Here is a 10931-nt window from a genome sequence, read left to right as displayed (position 1 = left end):
TACTCACTGGAAAATAAAAAGGATTTTACATGTCTAATACTTTGGAATCTCTTAATTGATACCTTAAGTGGGTCCTTTGTGACTTCATACAATGATATATTAAACCTTATAGGGTTTCACAAGCACAGAACACATTGCTTGGCCTCAGGGACTCAGTGAAACCTTGTGGCAAACTTGAAGAGTGCTGTTGTTCTTTTATCTCCCATTTCTACAAAACTAGTACCCCTTGTACAATGCTGCCAAGTTCTCTAGAAAGGTCGGCTCCTGTTCACCACTTGAATAATTAAAAAGTAAATGATCCCAACCCCCTAAGGTGAAAAGGAATTTTGATATCTACTAACACATACAGGCAGCCAGGCCTCAAGAAGCTCCTAATAAAGTCTAAAGTAATGGATGGTATGGGTTCCTAAGCAAAGGACATGCTAATATCATCTGCAGACTGCTAAGATCTAGAAGTCTTCAGACAAGGGGCCTGTACTGGCTGGTTTTGTGTCAACTTGACACAAGCTGGAGATTTCTCAGAGAAACGTGCCCCAGTTGAGGAAATGCCCCCATCAGATCCAGCTGTAAGGCATTTTCTCAAATAGTGATGAAGGTGGAAGGGCCCAGCCCACTGTGGGTGGTGCCATCGCTGGGCTGGTGGTCCTGGGTTCTCTAGTAAAGCAAGCTGAGCAAACCAGGGAAAGAACGCCAGTAAGTAACATCCCTCCATGGCCTCTGCATCATCTCCTGCTTCCTGACCTGCTTGAGTTCCAGTCCTGACTTCCTCTGGTGATGAACAGCAATTTGGAAGTGTAAGCTGAATAAACCCTTTGCTCCTCAACTTGCTTCTTGGTCATGATGTTTGTGAAGGAATAGAAACCCTGACTCAGACAGGACCCCAGTGGATGATGAGGTCACATATACCAAAAGAATTTTCCTATTCCAGAGTAGGACAAGCAGCCCTCTTGTTAAGGTCACATTAATCTCTATTGGTAATGAAAACTTTGAGACTGCAGGAAAAATGAAGTGCAGATAGAAATTTCCATGAGAAGTACCACTGATGACAAAATCCCAAGGCACTGTCCTTATTCCTGTGGAGAGACAGTCACATTTCAGTGTTCTCATTAAAGGACACACAGATGTTGTTGAAGGTTCACATATTTTTTTTCTTTTGTTTCCATATCACCTTGATTAATCCCAATCAAACAATCACAGTCCCCAAGGTGATTATTGATTAACCAAGTTGAGAGAGAATAGTAACCAAACAATTGAATATTATCTAGTTCTAAATATGGTTATTCTTGTAACACACTTCACTGTAAGCAACATTTTCCTAAGGAAGAACCAGTTAAAAGAGGCAGTCAGACCATATTATTATTATTATTATTATTATTATTATTATTATTATTATTATTATTATTAACTGCTTTTTTGTTGCTGCTTTTGTTGTTCTTTAAGAATTTCAATCCATGCCAATTTCTAATAAAGTTGTACTTATTTTGCATCAGGAAACCCTGGGCCTTGAACAGCTTTGATAAACATCTGTAAGGGTTACACAGGTAAAGACTGTATAGTGATAAGATCTAAGTCTTACAGACTTGGAAAAGTTTAGGAGGAAAAGAAACATAGCAACTATGAATCTGATAGCAGATACCAGGCATGGTTAAAAGATGTAGCATGTAAAACCACAAGGTTTCTGAAAAATCTTAAGAGCATGCTACTTTCCTATGACCTATTCAACAGTGAAGCCTTAGTGGCCATCTATGTAAAACAAACTATTGTTAGTGTTAGAAAACACTAAGTTAAATATTTGAGAGACAGTGAGATACCATATGTCTTGGTTGCATGAGAAGAATGAATTGAACTTGCACTAAGGTAGAAGACCTCAAAGTAGTGGCTTGCTTTTATAGTGCCTACATCACTCTGCTCTGTAGTAGTGTGAAATGTCAATAAAAGACCCCTTCATCCCAGGATGACCAACTACCAAGTTGCACCATGTTTGACTTGTTCACTGTTGGTATGACTGTTATAATTAAAATCAACTGTGCTCCATTAGCTTTAAGCCCAGTTCCATGGACTTAGGTGGTCTTTATAAGCTTGTCTAAATATCTGTACAGGAGATGTTCTTGGCCCCAAAAATGGAGGCTTTTGATATATTTTTTTTGGTTAAGTTAATATGATATCTTTATTAAAGTCACATTTAAGACATCTGTATTTGAATGTTAAATCATCACTTTATGTGCGTAATATGGAAAAGCAAGCAATTAACAATGCTCCTCGGGTGTTGTCAAAGACTTATAAGAATAAAACTCAATATGGGTGACTTTTTCTGAGGCTTTAAGTTCCAATGGTTTAAAACCAAGGAAACATATCTGACTGTCATCCAAGTTTCGTTGAAATTTTCAGAATATATAAAATCCTGAAGGAAAAAAAATTATGACATAGCTATTTACTTAAAGCAAGAAATTTTCATCAGTCTTTATAAGGAAGATATAGCTGTGGCTACTTGCAGGGTAATTAGTTATACTCACAGCATAAAAATAAGATCAACCTTGTACATAGAACAGTGAACCTAAAAATAAGAGAAACCATGAACTTAGAACTATATCAATGTACATGGTATCTTGCCTACGTAAACCCTGAGGGAAAAATAATGGGAAGTAAAACTTCCTTTTTCCCCCACCAGTGTGTGACCTTAGGGCTACTGCGCTCGACTATATAAGAGGTAGAAAGTTAAGACACAAAAGGCTCCCTACTCCAGAGAGGCATAGCATCTTCCTGGTGTCAACAGCTAAGCCTGGCTACACTTTGCGGAGATGCTCCGTTCTTTGATTCAACCCTGCTCCTGTAAGTAACTGTTTACCAAATTTCTTTCACACAGTGTAGGTACTGAATTATACTGCAGAGGTGGTGGACAGTTTGCGTTTTTGGTGTTATCCTTTTCTTATCAGTAATGAAGGACATTGATTAGTAACTAACCAGGAGATATAAAGCCCACTTTCTAATCTTTGTTCTAGGAGCAAATGCACAGCACGTTTGTGGATCTTTGTTTCTTAAAGAGCAGTAATCTTAGCCTAGAGTCATGTAGCAGTGTCTAGAGAAACTCTGCATTTTTTAGGTGACTGATATTATTAAAATTTATAACACATTGTATGAGAAATCATGATGTTTCTGCATAATCTCAAATAGGAGATGCCAATAATATGGAAGGATTTATATCAAAATGTCAAAATTTTACCAATTGTCATTATATATGTCCACTTATGGCAGACTTTTCAGTGTTGCTGTTTAGCCTTCCCCACTAATCAAAAAAATGAAACTAAGATATATTAATTATACTTAAAATTTTCTCTTTTGTCAAGAAATTTTGATATTACAGAGACTCCTTCTACTAATAGAACTACTATAAACAGCAAGTTCAAACAGAAAACCATTGCAAGCTTTGAGGGAAACTCTGGAATAGTAATATTACCAGGAACCAGTGGACACAGCAAACAAAATCATTTTCTGAGAGGACTCTCTTCTTCCTCAGGATTGGGAAGTAGACAGTCTTGTGCTTATTCCAAGTAGGCAACAAGACTTGATAAAAGAAGTTGTACTATCCTTGCAAACATGCTTTGCTTCTGCTGAGAACAAGACAGAGTCTTGCAGAGAGTGACAGCTGAAAGTCAGAATAAGTGCTCAAGACATTAGCTGCCAAAAGAAATGGAAATAACTCCATTCACTCACATTTTGTGGAAACCCCAAATACTTAAAATTTCAGAATCAAATTTGACAGGAACCCAAAGATGTGAGAAGTCACCAACTTCTCAAACTATCCATGTGTTCAAATTAATTATTTTATTGCAGTTTACAGTGGAAGATGTTATTCACTCCTATAGCTTTATAGTGCCAGATCATAAGGACGAGGACAACAGGCAGGGTTATTATCACTGTTGAAAGACTTCAGATGGACATTTCTCATTGTACGAAGTTCCTGTTTTTATCTGGCAGGGACTCTTCTGATGCTGTTGGTGTTAAAGCTTTTGCTGTGGGAAAAGGTGTCCTCTGCACCCATCAATGCCAGTGAGGCTACCCTCAATGACCTGAAGAATTTGTTTGATAATGCCACTGCACTTTCCAAACAGATGGCTAATCTTGGTAATGCCATGCGCAAAGAATTTGTAAGTACCTCATTACCTTATAGCTTTCTCCTAAAAAGAAACATTCCAGCATAGCTGTGCATTACACTAAAATTTAATTGAAAGCATCATGCAACAAGTTTTTCTTAAGTTTTTTTTTTTAATTAGGTACTCTGTGTTTACATTTGAGATGTTATCCCTTTACCCAGATTCCATACCCCCTCCCCCTCCATTTGCCTTCACAAAGGTGCACTCCCTCCTGATCCTCCTCTCCACCCCATTGCCTTGGCATTCCCCTACATTGGGAAAACATGCCCTCCCTGGACCAAAAGCCTCTTCTCACATTTATGCCAGACACTGCTATCTTCAGCTACATATACAACTGGATCAGTAGGTCTCTCCATGTGTGCTCAATGGTTGGTGTTTTAGTCCATGGGAGTTGTGGAGGGCTTGGTTGGTTGATAATGTTGTTATCTTCCCATGAGGTTTCAAACCCCTTTCAGCTCCTTAGGACCTTTCTTTAGCAACCTCATTGGGATCCCTGAGTTCAGATCAATGATTAGCTGCAAGCATGCTCAGCTGTATCTATATGCCTCTGGCATAGTCCCTGAGGGGGCATCTTTATCTGGTTCCTGCCAGTAAGTACTTGATCCCAAGAAGTACTTACTGTCAAAAAGTTTTTAATACCTCTTTCAAACATAAAAGAAGGTAGATGGTACTCAAAAGTGGAAAAAAGAGAATGGGGTAAATTTATGATATCTCAAAAATATATGAAGCCATTCAGTAGTTTTAATTATTTGCCTTTATATAACTATTCTAAAAACACACACAAGAAAAAAAAATATGTTTATAGTCTTGACATAAAATCCTAAAACATCTGCTTGTTGAAGAACTGTGACTTCCTTACCTTGCTTAGAGCAGGTCAGTCTTTGTGGCATCTTTGCGCAGCACACTTCAGATATTTTAAAGCAAAAATGCATTATATGGTGTTGAATGGAATGAATACAACTAATCTAAACTTGCAAGATAGAAGTTTTTTTAAATGGTTTCTAGTGCAAGGAGTTATTCAATGGGAGGACTGAGATAGAAGTGGGTACTGGCTGGATGTTATCTGTTTCAAGGTCAATAAATTTGCAATAAAATGTGTTTATGCTGTTTACCCTAATGCTTTATTTTTTTCCTTTATTCTGTTTTAGTTCCTCAACTCATTCTCTTCACAGGAGTTCAATAAGATTGTAAGTGCTTCAGCAATTTCTGTCATTTTCCCAAAGCATCCAAGTTAATTGTTGCCTTGTGCCTTTCATTAGAAAGCAGCCAGAACCAATCCAAATAAAACCCTTGCCCAGGTGAAAAAAAAGCCTCATCCACTACTTTGGAAATGGGACTGCTTCTGAAAATAGGTTTTCAGTGAATGAGTATTCAGGTTATTACCAAATTCATCCTTTATACTTTAAACAACTATACTTATGACATAAAATTGTAAGAATTTTGCTAAGAAACAAATTTTGATTATAATATCAAAATATGTAAATATTAATTAGTCTCTTTTTGTTTTGAATTTCATCATTGTATAACATCAAAAATAGCTACCATTTATGTCTAATGTTATTACAATTAACACAATTTCACTCAGGATTTATGATAAAATGGCATAAGTATATAGCTCACTGGAAATAGAAAGTGATAGATATAATGACAAGTTAAAGAAAAAATAAATTTGAAATAATAGCAAAATACAAATTGATAAATAATCATACATATTTACTATAGATTGAGACTCCAATCACACTGAAGGATGAAATATGAAAAATGCTGTGCTTTTACTTTTGCCATGTTTAAGGGTTCTCTTCAACGTATATAATAATTTTTAACATTAGTGACAGAACAAGAGAATAGTAAATATTAAAAGAGGATGGTAGGTTAGAATGTTAGGTGAAAGGTCAAATGAGGTTATGAACTTAAACTGAATATTAGGTAAAATGTCATTCTTTTAATTTTAGATTTTATGCAGTGAATATTTATAAAAATTATAGGTTTATTAACAGGATTAGTATTCTGTTTTCATGTTCTTTTTTATCAGTTCATAACATTTATTTAACTCAAATTCTCTTTTGAACATTTTCAGATCTTAGATTTGCACAAGGATATGGAGAAAACAATCAAGGCTTTCAACAGCTGCCACACGGTTCCCATCAATGTTCCCGAGACACTCGAGGATGTCCGAAAAACCTCGGTGCGTTCTCTACATTCCTGGAAAAAGGCTGAAGCAGTCCCTGGCATTGCCATCCTGGCAGGTTGCTATGAGTACTGATGGGGTGCAGTAATCAGAACAGTCAGAAAAATGAGTGAAAATGCACAGTGAACTAAAAATCAAGGTCTACAATTGAAAAAATATAAAGGAAATCAAGTATTAAACAATCTTGTAGCAGATCATTATAAACGGACCATTGAAAGGATTGTATTCTACCAATGTCTTCATGCTGGGGACTGATTTATTATCCAGTAGGAACTTTGAACTGATGTACACACCTATTTTTAAAACATTCATGTGTAGGCCTAAGATAGGCAAACATAGTTTTCTTTAGTATAAATTAATAATGTCTCTATATTGGCACATTGTCATAAGTGACCACCAAGCTAACTCTTCTTGGGTCCCAGGTATCTCCTGGGACTTTACTTGCTTCTTTCTTATGTTCTCCAGATTCCATAAATTCATAATTCCTTCTGTATGTTACCTGAAAGTGCTTGGGCATGGGAGTCTTATAAACACTATCTACTGGTTCTCATAAGAAAATCATTCCTTTTGTTTGATGAGATGTTCTATATATTACCTATTTCTGTAAATTACACTAAAATAGATTATATAGATATCATTTGAAAATAATACAGTGAATGGAGAAGAAGATGAAGATCCAATGTTTCTGGAGACTTAGTCTATTGTAGAAGGGTCATAAAGTAGTTTATTGACAGTGCTTCAATTAATCCTCACCAAATGCATCTCAGACAAAGATATGGACACATTGAAATACTTTGTGGACCACGTGTCATCGACCAACCTAGTGATAATGGAATTCTGAGCCTAGTCTGACTCAAGCTCGTACTCTTGTTTATGTGCTCCTGGCAACCCGCACTGTCATCATTTCCACACACCCCTTTCCTTCATTCTCACATTTCTCTTAGAATATCCACTGAGTTCTGCTCTGCTCCTTGTTCTCGGTAGCAATAGGTTAGTTCTAAGACAGCGATGTAGCAAACATTTTCAAGTCAGTCATGTGGGACATACGCAGTTCTGACCTATTCCGAAAGGTAAAATTGCAGTTGTGGTTTCTGCACATGCAATGAGCTCCATGGTCCTTCAGATATACTGTCAGCAATGTTCTGTTCTGTTAGAGGCCAGGGTGTTGTTGGCTGAGAAACCATGTTTATAAATGCCAGGTTGTCTTTAAGTTCCCTTCCTATTAATGTCCTAAACTTCAGAATGAGTTTGTTTTCATAATTTTGCAGCAGTTTGTTCCATGGTGTCATAAACATGAGCTAAATGATTTGCAGATGAAACTGGATGAAACTGGTGGTATCTATCCTTCTGATTCAACACCAGTAGGCAGCCACGCAGTCCCAAGAAAGCCATACTAGGGTCTCATAGACATGCTAAACGGTCAAATATATAATGCCTTAGAGAAAAGGCTGGTGGTAGATTTCAGAAAGGAAACAGAACGTGTCCAATAATATAGTTCATTATAAATTATTTATATAAATTGTTTCAGTTTTGCAAACTACAGGTGAATAGTTTCTATCGCTATGTCATTGTCTTCTCCAGAACACCACACTTCTGCATTAGAATATCAAAAAACTGCATTTGCTTTTTATTAAAAGCCACATGTAACCAATGATTTATATTTCACTTGCCTTAATATGGCTGTTTTCTAATTGTTAAACAGTTTGAAGATTTTTTGAAAATGGTGTTCCACACGCTGCTGGCCTGGAAAGTCCCTCTGAAACATGTAGTGACAGAACTCAGTGCTTTGCCAGGATGCCCTTACAGTATCCTATCAAAGGCCAAAGCCATTGAGGCTAAGAACAAAGATCTTATGGACTATATCATAAGAATAATATCCATGGTGAGTAATTTTCTTAACCTCTGATTTTCTCTTTCATGAATGTTTTGACTTTTTTAGTGAATGATACATTTTGAAGCACTTCACTTTGCAAGATCAAAAATTAGGCATCTAACCTTGTATTAATGCTCTTCATTACAACACACACACACACACACACACACACACACACACACACACACACACACACACAAGCAAGTCTTCAAGTCACCTAGAAAGCCCCTTTCTCAGTCTGAGTGAAATTCCCACAAATAAGTCATTGGATGTTGTATTAATGACCTGCTTCCGACGTGAAAGAACTGCCCTTAGTTTTTCCATTGTTCATTGGACAAACAGAAGGGTATGCTCTGGTATCAGAATCCTGGATTACTTTCTGTCTAATTGCAAGTGATGTATTTATTTAGCATTAAATAAGTCTAAGAAAAATATATATGACATTTAAGACTTACTGTTTCCTGTGAAAGAAACAAAAATCTGTGTCTGTGAATGAAATTTCACATTTATATTATTTCCTTAAGTATAATTCAATGTTTAGAAGGGAATAAATCCAATGAATACAAACACTAATAATAAGTAAGTATCATGTCTGTTCAATAGGTTAATCCTGCAATCAAAGAAAATGAAGACTACCCGATCTGGTCAGATCTGGATTCCTTGCAAGCAGCTGATAAAGAAACTCAATTTTTTGCTCTTTATATGTTTTCCTTCTGCCTGCGTATGGACTTAGAAACACTTGATTTTCTAGTCAATTTCCTAAAATGTCTGCTTCTTTATAATGATGTCTGCTACTCCTCAGAATTTTGAGATGCTATGTGATCCATATTTTGGAAACTTCTAATTTTATGTCTTTTGAATATATGATTAAATCTAATGTGTCTATTAATAAAGAGAAACATCAGATGTCAACCATTGAAAGAAAATTGGTTTGTATCTTTTATTTCATGAGTGATAAACCTACCAATAGCATCAAAATCTTCCTTGCCAAATCCTGTATGCTCAAATGGCAAAGGATACAATTCATAGTCCACTTTAGAACTATAATAATGTGGATATAGCTATTGGACTCAATGAATGAGATTATCATTAAAAGTACAATATTCCTATTACAGATTTGGAAATGTTGGGATATGTTAAGGAAATGGGCCATGCCTCTAAGCCAACTTTCACAGTAAAATGCCAGAAAAATAAAAGTAGCATGCTGCTCCATTAACTAATTGTTAAGAAGGTTTTAGATTTACATTTTGAAATATGTATGAATTAAATGGTATAAACATAAAAGAACTCTCTATTTCTCATCTCGATTTCAGCTGTTGCTTTCTGAATTCTTCACAACATTGTGGGTATATTTAATCTAGTCTCTTCAGTCTCTGACTATAAAGCCTCAATTGGTCTAGTTACAACCTCTCATATTCAAATTACTTGGTATATTTCACCATCCTCCTGTGGTTTAAGTCACATATTAGGAAAGGCTGTGTTTATCCACTCCTATTAAGGTTGTCCCTTTCCTACTTCTCTCTATCTGACCCTTTGATTTTGCCAGGATGGAATAAGGAAGTAAGGAAAGAGAGAAGTTCATCCATTACAAACATGTGTGATGAAATCAAAGACTGATTGCAAAGAAGTTCTTTTATTTTTTTCCTTTTATTGAAAATAGATTTTTTTTCCTCATATATGACATATTATTCACCTCTCTATACTCTTTCCACTTCTACCCTTGATTCCCTCCCTTCTGGATCCAGTCCCTTTCTCTCTGATTAGAAAACAAACACAGTTCTAAGGTATAATAATAATAATGATAATGATAATGATAATAATAACAATTAATAAAATAGGATAAAAGAAAAATTATCACATAATTTTGGGAGAAACAAGTGAACAGTAGGGAAAAAAATGCCTAACAGCAGTCACAAAAAGCAAAGGCCTACTAATTTGCATACTGTAGAATTCCATAAACACCATAAATTCTAAGGCATAATATATACACAGAGGTCCTAGTACAGATCCATCTATGCTTTGTCCATTACTTCTCAGTCTCTGAGAGTTAATATATGCATTGACCATGTTGGTTTATAAGGCCAGGTTTTCTTGATATCCTCTGTCTCCTCTGCCTCTTTCACACCAGCTACCTTCTCTTCCACACTCAACTCTCAGACAACCAGGTTCTGGCAGCCTGTACTTAACATTACCCTCTGTAACAAATGATCAAACCTCAACACCTGACTCAGTTTTTTTCCATCTTTATTCCTATACCTTTAATCTTCTCTTATTTTTCTGAAAATTTCATTTGTCTTAGGAGTATACATTCTTTTTCCATTGTTTGAGCCCTAGATCAAAACAAAACTTGACAGCTCTCCATTTCAGAATTGTGAGAAATTTCTAGTGCACAATAAAAATTCCTGATACTTTCAGACAGATTTTCAGTCCAACAAATTGCTTTCATTATAGTCAAGGTTGCTGGTATTAAAAACCTTCCAGTACCTCTATTAAAAATAATTAATATTGTGCAAATCATCATTATTCATAGTAAACTTTCCACCATTATTTTTTCTTTTGAGTCTGTGGAACATTGTGGTAAGATCCATGTATAGTTCATAACTAAATTACTATTTATCTAAAGCATCTAACTCTATGCTCCCTTTAATGTTACTTTCTTTTCTTTTGATTACGCACACTTCTAATCTAAAAGATGGCAATTTATCACAGGGAATATTTG

At 35.8% G+C, this 10931-nt stretch overlaps 1 protein-coding gene across 1 annotated transcript; it reads left to right on the top strand.

The window, feature by feature from the left end:
- Positions 1–2798: 2798 nt before the first annotated feature.
- LOC308421923 (prolactin-7D1-like) lies at positions 2799–9022 on the top strand (the record flags this gene model as incomplete). Its single annotated transcript, XM_080918389.1, has 6 exons — positions 2799–2829; positions 3976–4145; positions 5300–5338; positions 6229–6336; positions 8042–8221; positions 8816–9022. The coding sequence occupies 6 exons, from the start codon at positions 2799–2801 to the stop codon at positions 9020–9022; spliced, it is 735 nt and encodes a 244-aa protein (XP_080774515.1).
- Between the last annotated feature and the right edge of the window lie 1909 nt (positions 9023–10931).

Source organism: Micromys minutus (genome assembly GCF_963924665.1).
Source record: "Micromys minutus genome assembly, chromosome: 6".
NCBI lineage: Eukaryota > Metazoa > Chordata > Mammalia > Rodentia > Muridae > Micromys > Micromys minutus.
Note: the sequence above shows the minus strand (reverse complement) of the source record. Positions and strands in the feature narration are given on the sequence as shown.